Source organism: Otolemur garnettii, unplaced genomic scaffold (assembly GCF_000181295.1).
Source record: "Otolemur garnettii isolate 467f Iridium unplaced genomic scaffold, OtoGar3 scaffold00016, whole genome shotgun sequence".
Classification (NCBI taxonomy): domain Eukaryota; kingdom Metazoa; phylum Chordata; class Mammalia; order Primates; family Galagidae; genus Otolemur; species Otolemur garnettii.
The window spans coordinates 21,244,294-21,266,836 of NW_003852411.1; the positions used below are offsets into that span (position 1 = coordinate 21,244,294).

A 22,543-nucleotide genomic window follows, 5' to 3' on the forward strand; every position below is an offset into this window, starting at 1 on the left:
TATATATATATATATTTATATAAAAAGACCAATAATAGCAGTATGTTATGCATCAATAGCAGCAACAGCTTTTCCAGGTTCTGCAGTCATCTGAACAAAATTATAGAGACATCAGCACACTCCATTAAAAAAAAGGGGGGGAAGGGAGGTAAAAAACAAAACCTCAGAAAACAGCAAAGTTCTGTTACTGTTGTGGTACCTGGCACCATTTTTTTTATTAGCTTCTGATCATCATCTGGAAAGAAAACATTCTAGAATAACATCATTAAAAACAGCTCTGATAAAGCACGGTCACTACTACGTATCATAAAGCAGGTACAAGATATTTTACATTCACAGAGGTATGATACAGTACTGTCCTACATCTATAATACTAGAGGATATAATTAAAAAGGCATTATTTGAGACTTGATTCTATTTTTCCAGCAGAGGGCCCAAAGGATGGTAGGTATGACACAACTCTGTAAAGAAATGCACCTTTTTAGATAGGATTTCCTTTCATTCGCGGCACAGTTCTAGGTATTCACTGCTGTTCATAAACATCAGCTAAAAACCGTTAAAAAAAAAAAAAAAGAAAAAAAAACAAATGGGAGGGGGAAGGAGGGAAAGAACCACTAGATTCATACAAAGATGACTGAGTGGAGGCAAGTAAGACTCAACCTTACTGGTATTTTACCAGACCTGTCATGTTTGAATGGTGAGAGCTCCATGGGAAGAAAGGAGATGCCAAGTAGCGCTTCAAAGCTTTGGACCACAACCAAAACAACACAGCATCATTTCAAACAGAAGCAGTAGGCAAACATTGCTCACTTGGATATGGTTCAAGGATGCTGGCATCAATACTTAATCTTCTGCTCACTCATCCAGGAAGAAGGGGAGATCAGTTACTACTGTACTTTGATTGTGTTCAACTCAATCACCATGTTACAAAAATAGCAAGCTGCCATAATAAAAAATAAGGCTCCTCTATCCAGCACCACTTATCTTCAGTTCTTCACCTCCAAGCCTACATAACCACATCCAAAGGACATTAGGGAGCAATAAAACCACATCTGATGTCTTAGCTGGGACCACCATTGTTCAGGCTGAGCTATTCTTCTGTGGTGTTATTTTCCTTGTATTTCTGGTGTTTCATCTAACCATAAGGATTTTTAGGTCTAAATTATATGCACTCAAATATACCGGCTTATAGATTCTGACTGAAGATGTGTGGCCATCAGCCGAGCGCCATGTCATATGCAAGCTTGCAAAGCCTCATTTTTACTGGCGCAGCAGCTGTGTGTCAGTGTAAATTGCTCCTATGTCCCTTGTGCATTTCCAAGCTCTGAACAGGATAATGTCACAGACCATTCTCCCCCATTTGGCTGCTGGCATTATCGGACTTCATTCTCCCCGTCTCCCTCCCCAAGTCCCCTGCAGTAAACCACAGCCTTTAGGATTTTGTTTCTTCAGTTTTGATCGCCTGAGGTTTGATTGGTCCAGTTCTAACAGGTTTGGTGGCGATGGAGGGGGCAGGGGGTGGCTTTTCTTCTACTTTCTCCTGACAGACCCCAGGAGGGTCCGCCAGTGTTTCAGGTGGTTTACTTGAATCACTGTCCGCTTTCTGGACTTTTCCTCCTATCTGTTTGCTCTGTTGTTGTTCAGAGAAGAACCGTTGTGTGGACTGAAGAACCTCTGCTCTCTGCTTTGCCTTAAAAAATGAGAAACAACAACTGAAAATGCTGCAGAGTTACCACAGCCTGTCACATCAACCTCAGATCAAATCCTTTTACCAATCACAAATCAGTTTCCCCACATTGGTTTGGCCCAAGCCAAGTACCTCACTGATCTTTCAGCTTTTAATGTACAGCTTTCTTCCTATTTTTGAAAACATTCCATGTGATTTTTAAAAAAAGCATTTGAAACAAAGGACCACCTCCCACCACCTTTCCAAAGTCTACCCTCTTAAAAAAACAACAAAACATAAATTGCTGCTGGTTTGTTATCTTTTCTGGAACAAATCTTACTGATATCAAATTTCATTTAGGGAGCCTGCTTGTAAATTTGAAAACATACATGTAACACTTAAAACTTCTATTTATCAATATGTGGTCTACAATAAAATGAAAAGGAAGCACTTATATTGTGGCATTACCAACACCTAGGACCAAATGTCTTGTGGCTGAGTCCTCTTCCCACAGCTCTCTTCTGCAGGGGAAGAGCATCAGAAATTAGTAACTACAACTTCACTTGATCACTAAGTTCTGATAGCTCCTACCACATTCTGAGCTGGTAAAATAATTTCTTAGTTTCACTGACTATGTGTCCCATACTTACGTCAATCTGTTAACTTTACCACTGCAACATACATAATTAAAACTTAAGTTTCTATACCTCTTGCACATAATAAAGTCCTTCATGCTCTACAGGTAATCTGTGCTATCCAAAGATCTGAAGCAAGTTTCTAGAAATTTGTAACCCTCTCCCACCCTACTAAGATCATTAAATTCTAATGTCATTTTCAACATGAGAATGTGTGACAATCAAGTGTCAAGGAGAAGAACTGGAAACCAAGGCCAAATAATTTCCATAATTTTTTACTCACGAATATATGTATATGCATATATATATATATATATATATATATACTTTAGAGACAGAGACTCACTTTACTGCTCTCAGTAGAGTGCCGTGACGTCACAGCTCACAGCAACCTCCAACTCCTGGGCTTAGGTGAGTCTCCTGCTTCAGCCTCCCGAGTAGCTGGGACTACAGGCGCCTGCCACAACACCCGGCTATTTTTTTGTTGCAGTTTGGCCAGGGCTGGGTTCAAACCTGCCACCCTTGGTATTTGGGGCTGGTGCTCTACCCACTAAAGCCACAGGCACCGCCCAACTCATGAATATTTATAATTGGAAGAATAGATGAAATCCTAAGTACACAGCCTTGATAAAAGTAGATAATATTTAGCAAAAATTTTATTATAGGGTAAGCTTTTGATGTAATTACTCATGATCAGAAACACAAATGATGTCAACCCAGAAAGAAACTTTAGTCAACTGAATTTTCTACTAGGATTATTGTAAACATGTTTCCAATTCAGAGTAAAGCTTTACTATGTACATTTCCCTGTTTGAAAGCAGTAGGCTTTTCTTTTTTCTAGTCTGATCTGATGATACATGTAGTGGCAAACAGGCAAAATTACTAAGATTTCCCTAAAAAGGGAAGCCTAAAGTAAAGACAGAGATAAGCTGAGTCAACTGGCCGCATAGGCAGACAGGTAGGTCTATGCTACAAAACCGTCCCCACACAGACTCCTAAAGGCACTCTTCTGCATTAACAAGCCACACGTCTGCCAGTGCCTTTCATCATGAAGGATCCCAAAGTGCTTTTGTGAGCTCTTTATCTATAAATGTACAATCTGTTATGAAATACAGCCACTTCACGTGGCAGGAAAAAAAGGGAATGAAAACAGTCTGAGAAGAAAACTGTACTTTGATGACTCGTGAGAGAAGAAAAATGAAGATAGGTAGTTATGTCTCACCCATTCCAGAGTTTTCATATAAATATGATTTATATTTTAAGCTGGGGAGGAGGAAGGGGGTAATGGGAGAAGAAAATCAAAGAAAAAAATGAAAGAAAATGGGGAAGCCTATAATAATCTATATTACCTTTTTGCTATTCCAAAAAATGTGCTATCTAAACTCAGATCTCCCTCAAATATTTATTTTACTATAATCATTTGGCCACAGAGTTTAAAATGCTAATTTGTTTTCTGACTACAGTTGCAAAAATAGAAAAAAAAAAAGAGAAAAAAAAAGATGAGGGGTAGGAATAGGGAAGGGGAAAAGGTGGGAAAAAATGGGAAATGAATAAAGTGGTTAGCTTGGTTAAGTCTGCTAAGACAACGAATGCCTGGATACGTGGTTATGGGTCCAGAGGCATTTTAAGACATGGTTCATAGACAGATTCTTAATCTGTTGGCTGTTAACACTGTACTAACCTTCATGTCTTGTTCAGCTTTCAACGCAGCCTGGGCCTGATTACCTCTGACTCCAGATAGTGATCCACAAGGACCCCTGGCTACATGTGGCAAACGAGCATGGCTCATGAGGCCTGTGGTCAGCGGAGGAGGCATCTGACTGGCCAGTGCCATTGGTGGCCTCTGAACAGGCGCTGGGAAGGTGTTAGTATGTGGGGCTCTTACCAATGGAGGGACCAGGTTAGGCTGAGAGAGAATCTGAGTGAAAAAAACAAAACATACAACATTGAACTGTTAAAAAAAAGCCCTGCCAACTAGACCAGGTTGGCTTATCCCAGAGTAAATCTGTGCCCTTCTTGCCAGTGAGAGAAAGTGTATGGATTGTGCCATTACATTAACAGGGACAAAGAATAGACAGACCATGCTTGGAGAGTTTAACAGAAAAAATAAGGCAAAGCATGCTATGGCACTTCCATTGGCTCTAGCACCCAGCTGAATTCTGAAGGGAGGACAGAAAGACTATTAGTTGGGGTATCTTTTAAAAAAGTACAACTGCAGAAAAGGCACACACCTATAACAAATATAATCTGAAGATAAATAAAATACTATTTCAGTAAATTTGTGTTTTCTCAGGAACCAATTCTAGTCTGTGAGAGCTCTTATTTATTTCAGTTAGATTTTTAATATGACTAGCAAAGGGAAGGGCAGCCAACATTTTTACACATATATTAAAACATCCTTGTGGAAATTTTATCTCACTGCACATAGACATCCTTTGAAAACCAAAAACCAAAAACCCCACTTTAAACCTAGAAAACAGTTAAGCACTGGGACCCTTCGCTGAAAAGTTAACTTCTTCAAAAAAGAGAAAAGGAAAAGGACTCAAATTACGAGAGCTGTGTGGGGAATCCTGACTATTGCTTTTGTCTGCTTTGAAACTAAAACAACTGCTACTTGGGTCTAGCTCTAAATTGTAAAAACGATTTGAATATATTTTACTGTTAAAATCAGAAACTGTTTGCATTAAAAACTATATTTCTTATCTGGTTAACATATGGCAAGATTATAACTTAGGCAGATTAGCAATCATTTGGAAGTAAACAATACTTATTTCTCACTTCTATCTGCCCACCTGGGGTGCAAATTGTGTAGGAAAAGGCTGTGTCATTCTCACAGTGGCAGGGGCCGACTGGAACTGCTTCTGATAGACAATGCTGTTCATTTTGCTGGACTGGCTGTTCGGACTTGTGGAAGTAGCCCTTGGAAAGAAGCCATCACTGATCAGTATAGAAGTAGCATGTAAATCATGGTGGTAGATTTTTATAGACATTGTTTTTGGTATTTTCATCATACTTGGTAGTTTTTTTTGGAGACAGAGTCTCACTTTATTGCCCTCGGTAGAGTGCCGTGATGTCACAGCTCATGGCAACCTCCAACTTCCTGGGCTTAGGCGATTCTCTTGCCTCAGCCTCCCGAGAAGCTGAGACCACAGGCGCCCGCCACAACATCCAGCTATTTTTTGTTGCAGTTTGGCCAAGGCCAGGTTTGAACCCGCCACCCTTGGCATATGGGGCCGGCACCCTACTCACTGAACCACAGGTACCGCCCCATACTTGGTAGTTGAGAAAACATACTCTGGGGGCTCGGCGCCTATGGTTCAAGCCACTAAGGTGCCAGCCACATACACCTAAGGTGGCAGATTCGAATCCCCAGCTCAGGCCCGCCAAACAACAATGATGGCTGCAACCAAAAAATGGCCAGGCGTTGTGGCAGGCGTCTACAGTCCCAGCTACTTGGGAGGCTGAGGCAGGAGACTTGCTTGAGCCCAAGAGTTGGAGGTTGCTGTGAGCTGTGATGCCATGGCACTCTACCCAGGGGGATAGCTTGAAGCTCCATCTCAAAAAAAATAAAAAAGAAAAAAAGAAAACACACTATGGTAGGAGAAAGACATTGGAGGGCAGAGGTGAGAAATGATATTAGCTAGATTTGCCCTGTTTTGAAAGGATTTACTTAAAATACAGTATAATTAATATATTCTTTTTTTCTTTTTGAGACAGTCTCAAGCTGTCACCTTGGGTAAAGTGCCTTGGCTTCAAAGCTCACAGCAACCTCAAACTCTTGGGCTCAAGTGAGTCTCTTGCCTCAGCCTCCTGAGTAGCTGGGACTAGAGGTGCCTGCCACAATGCCCAGCTTTTTTTTTTTTTTTTGGTTGTAGTTGTCATTGTTGTTTGTCATGCCCAGGCCAGGCTCAAACCCACCAGCCTCGGTGCATGTGGCCGGTGAGACAGAGTCTCATTTTGCTACCCTCAGTAGAGTGTTGTAGCATCATAGCTCACAGCAACGTCAAACTCTTAGGCTCAAACAATTCTCTTGCCTCAGTCTCCTGAGTAGCTGGGACTACAGGCACTGACCACAGTGCCCAGTTAGTTTTTCTATTTTTAGTAGAGACAGGATCTTGCTCTTGCTCAGGCTGGTCTCCAACTTGTAAGCTCAAGCCATCCACCTACCTCAGCCTTCCAGAATGTTAGGATTATAGGCATGAGCTGCCTTGCCTGGTGAATTAATACATTCTCAATAATTTAAAAACTTAAAATTTTTAGATAAAAGTATTGAAATGAATGAACTGCTTTTCTGTTTAACACAGGACTGATGACATTAAGAGTTTAACAAACAAATAGTGATCAATTATTTTAAAATTTCATAAGCAAACTTAAGTGCTTATTTTACCGGAAGGGACTAGATGTTGGTGTGGTGCTTCTACCGCCGATTGGAGGTGTGCCTGGTTTTATATCAATGCCACTTCCAAAGGCTTTTAGTTCCATTTCAGACATCTGAGAAAAAGCATAAAATACATTTAAAACCTCTTCAATTCCATAAGCTAAGTGCTGTGTTTAAAGTTATACATGAAGGCTAAACCTAGGAAAAGGAAAAGAACCTTAGAACAAAAATCCCAGTTATGCTTCAAAATTATGGAATTATCAGTCCATATAGACTTAAAGTGTATGGGGCTTTGTGAATCCAATTCTTAAAAACAAAACAAAACAAAACAAAACTGTAAATTCTTTGTTATTGGGTAAAAACCAGATGGGACCAAACATATTATTAGTAAATAGACAGAATATAAGTATATTAGAGTTTGAGACTTTCTGGAGGGTGGTATCAACTAAAGCATTTTATTTTTTACAGAAGACACAGATGCATTTATTTTTTATTTTTTTTTTGAGACAGACTCTTACTATATTGCTGTTGGTAGAGTGCCGTGGCATCATAGCTCACAGCAACCTCTAACTCTTGGGCTTAAGCAATTCTCTTGCTTCAGCCTCCTAAGTAGTTGGGACTATAGGTGCCTGCAACAAGGCCTGGCTTGAGTTCGAACCTGCCTACCTTGGTATATGTGGCTGGCACTCTTACCCACTGAGCTATGGGTGCTGCCCAGATGCATATATCTGAATACATGGACTTAAGTTCTCAAATAAGCTGTGCAACTCAGTTCTCTTTTCACTTACTTTTCCTGTGGTTGCAATCATGCTATGCTGTGTTCCAGCAGGAATTAATCCTCTGAAAGGCTGGCTTACTTGTGCAGGACGAGTCAGGCTCTGAGCCTGTGCTTGTGGGCTGGTATGCTGTAATGGGGGTTGAAGAGTCTGAGGCAAAGCAATTAGAGGCTGCCCTGTAGATCCAAAATTAGGCAAGGAAAGCTGGGATGCTGGTAAAGGTACAGTAACCTAAAAAACAAGTAAATAGAAGCTGCAGCAATTTTCTTGCACCCACTATATAGACAGTCCTAGAACTATACACAACTTTTCAAAAACTTTTGACTGAAATTTTAAATAGAATATATTAATCTACCAATGTGATTTGCATGGGAATCCTTTGCTTAGTGACTGTAAATTGCGTATCAATAATCTGAAAAAACCAAAATCCAAAATCTGTAACTTTTTGATTGCCGAAATGCCATCACAAGTGGAAAATTCCACACAAAATTCAAACTGCTGTTTCATGCACAAAAGTATTAATACTATATAAAATTATCTTCCGATTATATGTATAAGGTATATACGAAACATAAATTTTGTGTTTAGATGTGTGTCCTATCTCCAAGATATCTCATTATGCATACGAAAATATAAAAAAGTGCTGAAATCCAAACACTTCTAGTCCCAAACATTTTAGATGAAGGATTCTCAACTTCTATTTCCATTCTTTCATTAAAGATAGAACCACAAAACAGTTTAGTAATGTTACTTGTAGTGAAGAAAGTATACAATTGAGATAATTTTGACTATCTTTGAACTTATCCACAGAACAAGTCAAATAGTTACAAAATACATGGGGACACATTTGAGGAAAATAATCACAAGTTCACAAACGTATTTTTATAGTGGCATTAGGTCTAGTCAGAACAGGTTGCAAGAAGGAAAGAGAACATTCTGTTTTTCATATAAACCCTATATTTAATCTGAATGTCAATAATATATTTCTAAACTATCATTCCCTAAAGTAGCCTAAAACAGTATGAGAAAATGACTTGTCCCCCCTCACGTTCTACCACTTTTAAGCTGATTAATGATATTACTATCTTAGCATTTAAAAAACCCTAACATCTTTCACTGAAAATTATTGCATTCATACCCTTAAGAAAGGTGTGTGTCATCTACCTGATCATGCTCTCCCACACAGCCTATGTGTTACATCAACCTGTCTGATGGCTTTTAGAGAGACGTCCTTCACACTGAGCACTAACACGTAACCAACATGTCACACTGCCTGCCTGCCACTGTATATTCTGAACAATGGTTTTCAAACTTTTATACTGGTTGAATCCCTTATTTAAAAAGAATAAAGACTATTACATGGAAATCCCATTAAAAAAAATACCAGATTACGTTAAAAAAAAAAAAAAAAAAACTGATTAAAGTAGAGGTGGGGCTGAGGAGAGGAGTGTCCTGAGACTGAAGCTCCCTCCACTTTCAGTTGACTCAATGGAATTCCCCAGTGGACAGTTTGAAAACCACTCCTCCATCTTCCCAACTTGGTTCTGTTTAAATTTCAAATCATAACAAAAGCAATAAAAATAATAAAGAAAGAAAATTGAGGAAATTTACCATGCCATAGTTTACCTGCTGGAGAGCACTTGGTGACTGGGCAGTGTTATAAAAATTTGTCTGACCAGGCTGTTGTACTTGTCCAGAATAAAGATTTGAAGCCTGGGTAAGATTTGCTCTAGCCTAGAAAAAATTTTATAAACAAAAGCAGTAAGATTGAAAATATTTCTCAAATATAAAGGCCGTGATTTCAAAACAATCTAATAATTTTATTATTAGGTAAAAAAACGAAATGAAGACCTTTGTTTTTTCTCTTTTTTAGAGACAGAGTCTCACTTTGTTGCCCTCGGTAGTGTGCCATGGCATCGCAGCTCACAACAACCTCCAGCTCTGGGCTTAGGTGATTCTCTTGCTTCAGCCTCCCAAGTAGCTGGAACTATAGGCACCTGCCACAATGCCTGGCTATTTTTTTTTGTTGTTGTTGCAGTTTGGCTGGGGCTGGGTTTGAACCAGCCACCCTTGGTACATGAGGCTGGTGCCCTACTCACTGAGCCACAGGTGCCACCCCTTTGTTTTTTCATTGTGTCTTTTTAACATCTTTTCTTTTAAAAAAATGTTTCCTTAAAATAATCTGCTGCATAGGAATACATTGCTCCAGACTCTGCCTTACCTGGAGAAGATGTGTATCAATCAGTTGTGAACCTCCCAGTCCTGATGCCTGCCCAAGCTGATGCTCATACAATATAGGAATAGGCTGAGTATTTGAAGTTTGTTGAAAGGCAAGACCAGATTGTGCCTTGGCAAGTTCTTGGTGTTGGACAGCTGGAAAGTTGTGGATGGCAGTACCGGAAAGGACTACAGATGGCTGGGATAGACTGCTTTGCATAAAGGCTGGCTGAGATCTACAGATATATTAAAGAGAAAATGCTTGTGTTAGAAATTAATTTTACCTGGAATCTGGAAACTTAAGAATGAGTATCCCAAAAGATAAAGTACGGTAACATGCCACCCATGTTCTGGTCAACAATGGACAGCATATATATTGGTGGTCCTGCAAGATTCCAATAGTGCTGAAAAATTCCTATTACCTAGTCAATAGCATGTCCCAGCTATCCTAACATCGTACTGCAACACGCTACTCAAGTGTTTGTGATGCAGACTGAAATAAACCTATTGCATTATGTGTACCTATTATGTGTATAAAAGTCAAACACATAAAGTTATCTATAGTATATAATATTTGATGATGACAACAGTGGTACTAGTTTATATTTTTACTATACCATGCTGTTATTTTATAGTGTGCTCCATATTTTACTTACATATAAAAAATTTAACTGTAAAACAGCCTCAGGCAAATCCATCTGAAAGTATTCCAGAAGAAGGCAGATTTTTTTGAGATTGGGTCTTGCTCCACTGCCTAGGCTCATTCCTAAAAGTAAATGTATAGCTCTGCGACCTTCCTAAACTATATGTCCTGAAAGTAAGTTTTTTTTTTTTTTGATATTTTGAGACCATTATCATGAGTATGGATAACAGCTATGTCACGAAGCACTGCTTCTACCCCCACTTGTCCACCATCAGTAAGCTGGAGAGCAGAGAAACCTAGGGTTGAATCCAGGCTCTACCAATTATAGTGTAACCTTAGGTAAAGAACCCACACTCAAGTCTTCATGTGTAAAATGGGGATGACTTTAATTCACCTTATGTGTTGTGCGAAGACAAAACTGAATTAATGTATGTAAAACTGAATTAATGTATGTGAAGAGCTGAATAACTATTATATATAAGTTCAACAAAAATCAGTTTCTCATTATTTCTCTAATTGCAAAAGTAATTTACAGTGCCTCTGAGTAAATCTTTAAAATATTCTTTGCTGGCAACACCCATAGCTCAGTGGGTAGGGCGCCGGCCACATGCGCCAGGGCTGTTGGGTTCGAACCAAGACTGGTCCAGCTAAAACAAACAAACAAAAAAAAAATAGCCAGATGTTGTGGTGGGCACCTGTAGTCCCAGCTACTTAGGAGACGGAGGCAAGAGAATCATTTAAGCCCACAGAGTTTGAGGTTGCTGTGAGCTGTAATGCCACAGCACTCTACCGAGGGCAACAAAGTGAGACTCTGTCTCAATAAAAAAAAAAAAAAAAAAAGGTTGGTGCTTGGTGCTATGACTCAAAGGAGTAGGGCCCAAACCCGGCTGAAAAAAGAAAAAAGAAAAACTGCTAATAAACCAATAAATTAAAAAATAAATCAATAAAATATTCCTTGCTATGCAACATACCTATTGCCACTGCCAACACTGCTTCTCTTAACTGACATTCTTCTCTTTGCTGTCACCCTGGGTAGATTACTGTGGTGTCACAACTCACAGCAACCTCAAACTCTTGGGTTTAAGCGATTCTCTTGCCTCAGCCTCCCACATAGTTTGGGAATACAGGTGTACACCACAACACCTGGCTATTTTTTTTGGGTGTAGTTATTGTTGTTTTAGCTGGCCCAGGCAGAGAGTTTGAACCTGCCGGCCTTGGTGTCTGTGGCCGGCACCCTACCCACTGAGCTACAGATGCCACCCTCTACTCTTTTCTCTTGTATTATATATATATTTTATATCCCACTCTGCCCTTTACCCCCAACACACTGTGGTTATCTATCCGCCATGCCGGTCTCAAACTCGTGGTATCAAATGATCCTCCTGCCTCAGCTTCCCAAAGTGCTAGGATTACAGGTATGAGCCACCATACCTGGCCTGAGCCTTGTCTTTCTTTAATAAAGTCTGATTAAAATTACCATAGGCTGAGATTTATGACATATAATCAAAATGCTTAGAATTATTTAATACAGTTTACATGTAACAAGGTCATCCTAGCTTGTGAGGGAAAGGAGCAGCAGCGATTATAGCAAGGAGATTCAGCAAGCATGGTGCTTTTAACATTATAACCATATCCTTCAAAGCATTTACCTATATGGTTGAAGGGAAGAACTGAATAATTCCTGAGCCTGGGAAACAGCAGGTCCAGCCCCCAAACTCAGCTGGGCTTGATGCTGCCCTTGCAGTGGAGCATAAATAGGGATTGGAATCTGCTGAACTGAAGTTGGCTGCAATGCAATGAAAAAAGCATGGATATAAACATATTATATTCATAAGCAAATCATAATACTTTGGAAAACAGAACTTTGATACATAAATAAATTTTTCTTTCAACCCATTAGTTATTTTATTTTACACTGTTAATCATTAAGTTTAGGAAATTTGGGGCTGTTTGAAATCTTGCTCATATTGTATCAAGGTAATTATGAGCAGCTTATAACTTTAGAGAATCTATTATTTGCAGTTAAATAATATGAAAACTGTTAAAATGCAGAAAGGAAAAAAAAACCCTTATAGGATGGAAATGGTCTTTCTTATTTACCTGAGAGAGACCTGGTTGGAAGCCTTGTTGCTGTGCCAAAGACGGTGGAGCCAATCGAGCATGTTGGGTATTGAATAAATGACTTGTGTCCATATAGAAAGCTGGAATTTGAGCTATAGATCATAGGGAAAAACAAGCAAGAATAAGTGTACAAATTTCAGAATATTATAAATACTATATGAAAGCCACACTTTTCTGAGATTTCAAATTAAGTGAGCCATCTGAAAATTCATATGGTCATGGAAGGACTACAAGTGTGAAAAGATGCAGAACGTCCAGTAAATAGGTACTTGTGAAGGTATGAAAAGTGACACTCTCTTCTACCTGTCAGTGAGAAATAATAGGTCCTCTGATATTTTGCCAAGGATAAAATTTCACACTATTTACTAAAATTAAAAAAGAATTTACCTGTTGAACCAGTTTTAAACTACCTGCTAGAATTTAGTAAAATATTTCAAAAGAATTGACATTTAGTAATTAAAACTGTTTGGTATAGATTCTTAACATATTTCTTTACCATGTATGATGGATAGTATTTTGTGACTTGCTGTTATTATATAACAGTATTTTCTGGAGAACTCCACATACTGCGTCTAATTAGTCACTATTATAAATATGGCAGTGAAAACCCTTATACATACACCTCCAGGAGGCTAAGTTTATCCATTTGAGATTCCTAGCTCTGAAACTGTTACTATAGTATGCACACATAATTTTCTTCTAACTTTTCAAAAAGAATTATGCCAATTTATGCACTTAAAGCAAATCATGTTAAAAGCTTATTAACATTACCTGGAATCTTAATAGATACTGGGTATCAACAGATAATAAGCATTATCAATTTTTCTCTGAACGGCAAGAAATACTCACTGTTCTTTTATTTTGAATTTGAATCATTAATGAATTTGAATATTTTTCAAATTTTTCAGATTAACACTGTGATATTTAGGCGGACAAGGTACCTCACCCACCCCTAAATAATTTTTTTGTTTTGGCATTTTACCCTTCCCTCACAATTTTTATTATCAATTATCAAATTTCAGACAAAACATTTTAGACTTTGATTAGAATAGTGTCACATACACAAATTATTTTCCAAATTATCAGATATTAATTTGTTTTATAAATATAAGAAACAATTATCAATAATATGTATGTAAGAAACATCTGCCAAGAGCCCCTAGAAGTCTTATCAAGGAGAGAAAGGATTCAGCTTGATAACGGAACATATTTGCAAAGTAGAGCAAACAATATTTAAACTTGAAAGGGTAACTAAGGAGAAAAAACAGCATTTACAAAAGTCTTCATTTTCTAAATGTCTTATATCAAATGCTACAAATATTACCTGCTGCAGATTGAGACACATAGACTTGTGGGCTCTGCTGCTGCTGCGCAATGAGGGAGGGCATGCAGCTCAACTGCGAGAAATGACTGGCAGAAGGCAGGCTGCTCGTCTGTAATTGTTGAGGTTTCACTTTACAAATATTAGGAGGGTCGGATGTAGTCGTGGATTTTGTACTCAAAGAAGAGGTAGTATATGTACCAGCTCCTATGTTTGGGGGAGAAATAAAGGGGAAAACCAGCATATATAAAAGTGCCATTTTTGTTCATAGTACCACTGAGAGACTGGAATATTAATACCCATCATGTATTTATACACAGCTTCACACCAAAAATGGGGATGAGGTAGCTTACAAAAGAAAAGGATACTTAGGGTGGTGCCTGTGGCTCAGTGAGTAGGGTGCTGGCCCCATATACTGAGGGTGGCGGGTTCGAACCCAGCCCCAGCCAAATTGCAGTAACAACAACAACAAAATAGCCAGGTGTTGTGGCAGGCACCTGTAGTCCTAGCTACTCAGGAGGCTGAGGCAAGTGAAATGCCTAAGCCCAAGAGTGGAGATTGCTGTGAGCTGTGACACCACAGCACTCTATCCAGGGCGACAGCTTGAGACTCTCTCTCAAAAAACAAAAAAGGGATACTTATCATTAAATGCAAACATGACTATAAAACCTGAAAAAACCAATAGAAAATTAAAGTGAGGAAGAAATAAAACAGAAAACTCGTAAAATGAGGCTGAATGCCTACATGACCTATTACAGTTTAAACTGAAAGTACTATTTGGTTTTTAATTATCACAAAGGAAAAAAGGCTACATAATCACAAGCTTCACTCACTAATGACCAGGTAAAACATACAAGGACAATGAGCTGTACCTTAGGAATAATTATGATGATAAATGGGGTTTGAGATATCTTAATTGCTCCTAGGTCATAAAAACTCAACTTCAGTTCAGATTTCACCCTTCCCACCCCCCAGGTATGGTAATACTTTAAAAGTAAGTGAAGACAAACAACTGAATGAATAAATGCAACTACAAAAACTTAGGTTTTGAAGCGTCCATTAGTTGTTCATCAATGAAGTATAATGACTGTAATATTGGATCAAAATAACAATACTAGTATTTCATTAAAAATTAAGATATGGCTAAGGCGCCAGCCACGTACACCTAAGGTGGTGGGTTCGAATCCCCAGCCCGGACCCGCCAAACAACAATGACGGCTGCAACCAAAAAATAGCCGGGCGTTGTGGCGGGCGCCTGTGGTCCCAGCTACTTGGGAGGCAGAGGCAGGAGACTCGCTTGAGCCCAGGAGTTGGAGGTTGCTGTGAGCTGTAATGCCACGGCACTCTACCCAGGGGGACAGCTTGAGGCTCCGTCTCAAAAAAAAAAAAAAAAAAAAAAAAAATTAAGATATGGTTATCATTATCTTAAGACCTCATGATGTCTCTATTTTTCCAGGTGAATAGGATGACTGGGCAAGAAGGTACTTGTTAAAACAATTTCTCCTAGTCAGGCTTGGTGCCTGTAGCTTACTGGCTAGGGTGCCAGCTGCATACTTCAGAGCTGGAGGGTTTGAACCAAGCTGGAGCCTGCCGAACAACAATGACAAATATAACAAAAAAATGGCTGCGTGTTGTGGAGGGGCTATTTTGGGAGGCTGAGGCAAGGGAGTTGCTTCAAGAGTTTGAGGTTGCTGTGAACTGTGATGCCATGGCATTCTACTGAGGGTGACATAGTAAGACTCTGCCTTAAAAAAAAAATTCTCCTAGTCAAGGAAGTAGAGGGATTCTAGACTGGGGGAAAGGAGGTAGAAAATATCCAAAGAACAAACTAGCAACTGATCTAGTCCCTTTATTTCTGAAGCTTTCTACCACATTCTCCTTTTGTTTCCTTTACAACAACTCCCCACATATACATACATTCCACCCAAGTAGACTAGGGCCCAAGCTAGTCTAGTAAGCATTAGTGAAGATGCTTTGGCAAATGGGTGGTGGTAACACTTGTAAGAGTTTTAAAGAGGGAAGAGATATAGATACAACATTGATTTGAAATTTTATTTTATTTTTTTAGAGACAGAATCTCATTTTGTTGCCCTCGGTAGAGTGCCGTGGTGTCACAGCTCACAGAAACTTCCAGCTCTTGGGCTTAGGCGATTCTCCTGCCACAGTCTCCCGAGTAGCTGGGACTACTGGCACCCACCACAATGCCTGGCTATTTTTGGTTGCACTTTGGCTGGGGCCAGGTTCAAACCTGCCACCCTTGGTATATGGGGCCGGTTCCTTACTCATTGAGCCATAGGCGCCACCTCTCATTTGAAATTTTAATGCACTATAAAACCTGGGTTTGTCTTAATGCACACGTCTGCTTTCTATTAAGATAATATCAAAATTGCTGGGCACAGTGGCTAATGCCTACAATCTGGGAGGCTGAGGCGGGTGGACTGCCTGAGCTCACAGGTTCAAGAGCAGTCTGAGCAAGTGCAAGACCGTACCTCTAAAAAAATAGCCAGGTGGTATGGCAGGTGCCTGTAGTCACAGATCCTCAGAAGGCTGAGGTAAGAGAATTGCTTGAGCCCAAGAGTTTGAGGAGCCTGTGAGCTACAACACTATGGCACTCTACTGAGGCTGACAAACTGAGACACTGTCTCAAAAAAAAAAAAAAAAAAAAGATAATATCAAAATAACTGTAGTACAAACCAAAGACCATTTTTTTTTTTGGTACTAAAAACTAGCACAATAGGCTGTGATATTGAAAAACAGTATTAGTAAGAACTGGTGAAAGACAGTCAATTCCATCTATTGAAAAGGCTCTTCCTACTGCTTTGGAAATGGCAGCAAATACTCAGAAAACTTGAAATTTCTTTTTCAACAGAAGAAACATGGCTCCACATATGGTGAAGGGAAAAGGGTCCACTTTTTTACAGTGAAGTATTTTACAAACATTTGTGCTTCTTTAAGAACTATAAAGTCGGCTCAGCGCCTGTGGCTCAAGCGGCTGAGGCGCCAGCCACATACACCCTAAGGTGGCGGGTTCGAATCCCCAGACCAGGCCCTCCAAACAACAATGATGGCTGCAACCAAAAAATGGCCAGGCGTTGTGGCGGGCGCCTGTAGTCCCAGCTACTTGGGAGGCTGAGGCAGGAGACTCGCTTGAGTCCAGGAGTTGGAGGTTGTTGTGAGCGTGATGCCATGGCACTCTACCCAGGGGTATAGCTTGAGGCTCCGTCTCAAAAAAAAAAAAAAATAAAAAAAAACTATAAAGCCTCCAAATGAGATAGTGCAATGAAAAGATTACATGTTAGTAAAACTTATGAAAGTGGAAGGAAAATACAAGGAGAAAAGTACTAAGTTTGGGTGCTGAAAAGTGAGAAAAGTACTAAGTTTGGGCCTCTTCTTAAAAACAAAGACAAAACAAAACTGAACCAAAGCCAAAATCCAATGGATTTGTCAAACAGCAGAGGCTAAAAATTCTCTATCCCCAACTCTTCATCAGAAAATATATATGTTACTCCAGTAAATTTAGGGCAACAGACCCTTCAAATTAGATGGACTGAAAACACTGAAAACCAGTATGATTCTGTTATTTCTAAGCTGATCTAGCTAGCTATACACAGGTAAAAATGATAATCACAAGGTGACTTCAAGAGTAAAATGACATTTTCCTTTTTTTTTTTTTTTTTACAGTTTTTGGCCAGGGCTGGGTTTGAACCCGCCACCTCTGGCATATGGAGCCAGAGTTCTACTTCTTTGAGCCAGAGGCGCCGCCCAACATTTTTATACCAATTACTCTTTAGTACCTGTAATGAGGATGAGGGCAATTCAGGAAGCATGAAATACAGCAAAATCTGTTTGGGAAGCTATCAATAAATACTTGCCAAACTAAAATTGGCAGAGGGCAAAGAGGGGAAAGAGGTGAGAGTGGTAAGAAGTTATAAAAAATATGGGAAGCACCTGTGACTCAGTGGGTAGGGCACCGGCCCCATTATAACAAGGGTGGCAGGGTCAAACCCGTCCCCGGCCAAATTGCAACAAAAAATAGCCGGCATTGTGGTGGGTGCCTGTAGTCCCAGCCACGCTGGAGGCTGAGGCAAGAGAATTGCCTAAGCCCAGGAGTTTGAGGTTGCCGTGAGCTGTGTGATGCCATGGCACTCTACTGAGGGCGATAAAGTGAGACTCTGTCTGTATAAAAAAAAAAAAGAAGTTGACAACTATCTCACCCATGACCTAATATTTTTTGTAAATAACAATTTTGAGGGTGGGGTGGGGATAACGAATAGGAAGGAGATCATAATAAATTTTAAATAATTCAAGATATTTAGACCGGTTGCAGTGGGTCATGCCTGTAATCCACTTGGGAGGCTGAGGTGGGTGGATTGCCTGAGCTCATGGGTTCAAGATCAGCCTGGGCTGGAGTGAGCCCTCATCTCTAAAGATAGCCGGGAATCTCAGTGGCTAGGGCACTAGCCATATACACTGGAGCCGGCAGGTTTGAACCCAGCTGGGGCCTGACAAACAATGACAACTACAACCAAAAATAGTTAGGCATTGTGGTGGGTGCCTGTAGTCCCAGCTGCTGGGGTGGCTGAGGCAAGAAAATCGCTTAAGCCCAAGAGTTTGAGGTTGTTGTGAGCTGTGATGCCACAGCAATCTACAGAGGGTGACATAATGAGACTGTCTCAAAATAAATAAATAAATAAATAAATAAATAAATAAAGCTAAGGCAAGAGAATCACTTGAGCCCAAAAGTTTGAGGTTTCTGTGAGCTATGATGCCAGGCACTCTACCAAGGGTGACAAAGTAGGACTCTTTGTCTTAAGAAAAAAAAATCAAGATACTTTAAAAGAAAGGTACAAAATTCTACCTGATAGTGATGTTGTAGGAGTGACTGAAGCAACGGGAATCTGAGGCATTGACGCACTTGAGAATGAATTGTAATTAGCAGTGCTTGGTCCACTGGCACTACTGCTGACTCCACTTGGAATTGGAGGTGCTGCTGAAGTTACTGGAGACCCTTTTTCCCTTATGTTTGGAGAATTCTCCCAGGCCTTGCGTGCAGACTCCATCTGCAATAAAATGGAATTTTTATAGCAAAAAATGATGTTAATATAGAACTAATACACACACACATATATACATATATGTATACAAATATTAATATTTAAATTCTAAATATAATCTTGCAAAACATACAAAAATAACATTAAGACTCTAGGGCTTTCAAATCTTTTACTTGCCCTATTATCTTTGCTCTGTTACTCAAACTGGGGGTGGTAGGGTTTAATTATGTTTCTATAGAGAATGACTTGATGGCTTTGACAAACAGGTTAGTGAAGTATAAGGGCACTGCTGCTCATGTATCATTTATTTTTATTATTTATTTTATTTTAGTTTTTTTGAGACAATCTCACACTGTCGTCCTGGGTAGAGTGCTGTGGCCTCGCAGCTCACAACAACCTCAAACTCCTGGGCTTAAGTGATTCTCTTGCCTCAGCCTTCCATGTAGCTGGGACTACAGGTGCCCACCACAACACCCAGCTATTTTTTGGTTGTAGCTGTCATTGTTGTTTAGTAGGCCCAGGCTGGATTTGAATCCACCAGCTCCGGTGTATGTGGCTGGCGCCGAGTCACTCATGTATCATTTAAACATGAGCCCCCATCCCTACCAGGGAATAAGGAAAAGAAATACCATGCCTCTTTAGGGCTGACTTGAAGCTCTTCCCCTAGGTGGAAAGGGCCTCAGTAAATACCCATTCTTTTCATTCATTCTTTATATGCCAAGGTTTCTCAAATGGAAGATGACAGGCATCTTTTGGTTGGCTGCTTTCATGCTTACACAGTTTTAGAAGGCAATATAAGTAGGTAGGTTTTAGACTTGGGTGTAATAGAAATACTTTCTTCTTCACAGCCAGACCTCAGGAAGCATTTCATGCACTCGCTGCTGCCATGTACCATTTGTGGCCCCTGGTTTTAGCTGTAGTCTCCTAGTTTCTTAAAAGGCAAGAATTGTTTATTTCAATCTATGGAGAGCAGCACTCATCAGTAATGTTCATCAGACATATATGTAAATGCAAGCTACACATAAAATTCTGAATTTTCTGTAGTCACATTTTAGTAATAACAAAGTAGTATTAATTTTTTTTTTTTTTTTTGAGACAGAGCCTCAAGCTGTCCCCCTGGGTAGAGTACCATGGCATCACAGCTCACAGCAACCTCCAACTCCTGGGCTCAAGCGAGTCTCCTGACTCAGCCTCCCAAGTACCTGGGACCACGGGCACCTGCCACAACGCCTGGCTATTTTTTGGTTGCAGCTGTCATTGTTTGGCTGGCCTGGGCTGGATTCGAACCCGCCAGCTCAGGTCTATGTGGCTGGCACCTTAGCGGCTTGAGCCATAGGCACCGAGCCAATAGTATTAAATTTGATAATATTTAACTCAACTCAATATTACAGTATAACTGCAGCCACAATCAATATAAAATTCAGCTATTTTACATTCTTTTTTAATAAGAACATTGCAGATGAAGCATTTATTTTATTTTACATTTGTAGTATACCTCAATTTTGATTAGTCACATTTAAAGGGCTTAATAGATACATGTAGCTAATAGATTCTGAATTGGAGAGGACACATGTACAGCCTCAAATACGTCTATTTTTATTCTTTTTTTGAGACAGAGCCTCAAGCTGTCACCCTGGGGTAGAGTGCTGGGTGTCACAGCTCACAGCAACCTCTAATTCCTGGGCTTAATCGATTCTCTTGCCTCAGCCTCCCAAGGAGCTGGGACTACAGGTGCCCGCCACAATGCCTGGCTATTTTTTGGTTGTAGTTGCCACTGTTTGACAGGGCCAGGCTGGATTCGAACCCGCCAGCTCTGTGGTATGTGGCTGGCGCCTTAGCTGTTTGAGCTACAGGCACCACCCATGTGAGACTATTTTAAAGACGGGAACAACAGATATACACTTTTGAGACTTTTTTTTTTTGAGACAGAGACTCAAGCTGCCCCCCTGTAGAGTACTGTGGCATCACAGCTCACAACAACCTCCAACTCTTGGGCTCAAGTGAGTCTCCTGCCTTCGCCTCCCAAGTAGCTGGGACCACAGGTGCCCGCCACAACACCGGCTATTTTTGGTTGCAGCCATCATTGTTGTTTGGCGGCCTGGGCTGGATTTGAACCCGCCACCTTGGGTGTATGTGGCCGGTGCCTTAGCCACTTGAGCCACAGGTGCTGAGCTACTTTTGAGACTTTTAGCACTACTAGTCAACATACTAAACTGCGAGGGGAAACCAAGATAATCTATAAGATCAGTTAAAATGACTTACGTGAGAGAACATTTTACAAGTACCATTTATACACCATTGTGGCAAGTTTCTAGGTCCTTGAGGTACCAATTCTAAAATTTTAATTTATAATTACTTACTATAACCTTCCTTGAAAACTGCAAATGTTTCACTCATAATTTAACCTTTTCTTAGTGAAGAATTGTAATCAGTGTACATTCAAAATACAAGATACTTTTATGTATGAGCAAAATATTTTCTTTTTCTCATAATCAACTGGATTTCAAATGTGTTTTATTTTAAAATAGAAGTCTTGGGGAAAACTTGTAAAGTTAGCCATAATGTAATTTAGTTGTACCACCTAAGATTTTATGGTTTTGAGCAATTTGGTAAGTGTGTGTCTTTCATACAAGTTTTGTTGTGTTGGAAACACATAAGTTATTAAATTATAGCTAATCAACATTGTATAACCATATAGGCCAAATGTATTTGACTTAATTTCATTTCTTAGCAGCAAAAAAATTTTAAGTTTCTATTTTTGGAAATTCAAGGAAACTAAAAGTACAATTACTTAACCATATTCATCCTCCCCCTTGGAAAATATTGTATCATTGATGTCCATAATATAATAAGTACTAACTTAACATCTTGAAAATTATTGACTTTAAGTGACATGATGTACATGGAACTATTTTCATTTTTTCCATATCTATTTTATAATAAAATGACATTATTCCATGACCTGCTATAAATCTTGTCATTTAAAGTCAACATTTTCCAAGAATCTATTGATGATGTTAAGTGAGGACTTACTGTATAAAAGAACTTTTCTATGCTGTATGTATTACTCAAATAAAGGGAGGTATCAGAAGAAGTAGAAATAAAGAAATCAGAGAAGGTTTTAAGCCAATGTAATTTGATTTGAATTTATTTTATTTTAAATATATCTATTATTTCTTCTTGGAATGTTAAGAACATGACTGAAAGAAAAAGTCAAAAAGGTATTCTAAAGAAATAACAGTTGATATAAAAATAATTTGCTTATATGAAATTAGATTATTGCCTTGAATAGGGTAATGATAAAAAACATACAAATAAGACAAAGTAAGAAACCCATATTGAGACAGTCATTAAAGTGGAAAGATAACAGATAGGCTGAACAGGAATTAGCAGTAAACAGTGAGGGTGGGGTAAAGGCAAGGATGACACAAGGCAGAGGTTTCATCATGAAATGTTATGGTCTCAAACTTGTATTTGTTCATATTTGTTCAGTCTCTTATAAAGCAGTTGGGTGAGGTTAAGGGGTGAGGCGACAAATGGTCAGGAGGCTGGGGACTCAGACCACATTAAAGAGATTCACTGAAGCCCTGCTATTACAGAGGTAAAGGACTTGCCTTGATTATGAACAAAGAACACCAAGGAGATAAGTAAATGGACTTTAATCTCTTCTGACAAGGCTTGGCACCTGTGGCTCAAGTGGCTAAGGCACCAGCCACATACACCTAAGGTGGC

At 39.5% G+C, this 22,543-nt stretch overlaps 1 protein-coding gene across 14 annotated transcripts in view; it reads right to left on the reverse strand.

Annotated features, from left to right (window-relative positions):
* The window catches only part of PRRC2C (proline rich coiled-coil 2C), a 116,568-nt gene that overhangs the window by 247 nt on the left and 93,778 nt on the right, over positions 1-22,543 (reverse strand). For 6 of the 14 annotated variants that reach the window (XM_012802674.2, XM_012802676.2, XM_023510737.1 and 3 more), the window contains 11 exons: positions 18,616-18,817; positions 13,761-13,964; positions 12,416-12,528; positions 11,965-12,101; positions 9,677-9,908; positions 9,067-9,189; positions 7,468-7,686; positions 6,689-6,792; positions 5,094-5,220; positions 3,983-4,219; positions 1-1,690 (listed from right to left, as the gene is read on the reverse strand). The exon at positions 1-1,690 is cut by the window's left edge and continues 247 nt beyond it. In XM_012802674.2, coding sequence (XP_012658128.2) covers positions 1,433-1,690; positions 3,983-4,219; positions 5,094-5,220; positions 6,689-6,792; positions 7,468-7,686; positions 9,067-9,189; positions 9,677-9,908; positions 11,965-12,101; positions 12,416-12,528; positions 13,761-13,964; positions 18,616-18,817 — 1,956 coding nt within the window. In that variant the 3' untranslated portion in view covers positions 1-1,432. Of the gene's footprint in view, positions 1,691-2,134; positions 2,188-3,982; positions 4,220-5,093; positions 5,221-6,688; positions 6,793-7,467; positions 7,687-9,066; positions 9,190-9,676; positions 9,909-11,964; positions 12,102-12,415; positions 12,529-13,760; positions 13,965-18,615; positions 18,818-22,543 lie in introns of all 14 variants that reach the window. The other 8 variants (XM_023510744.1, XM_023510739.1, XM_023510743.1 and 5 more) reach the window with 8 other exon arrangements.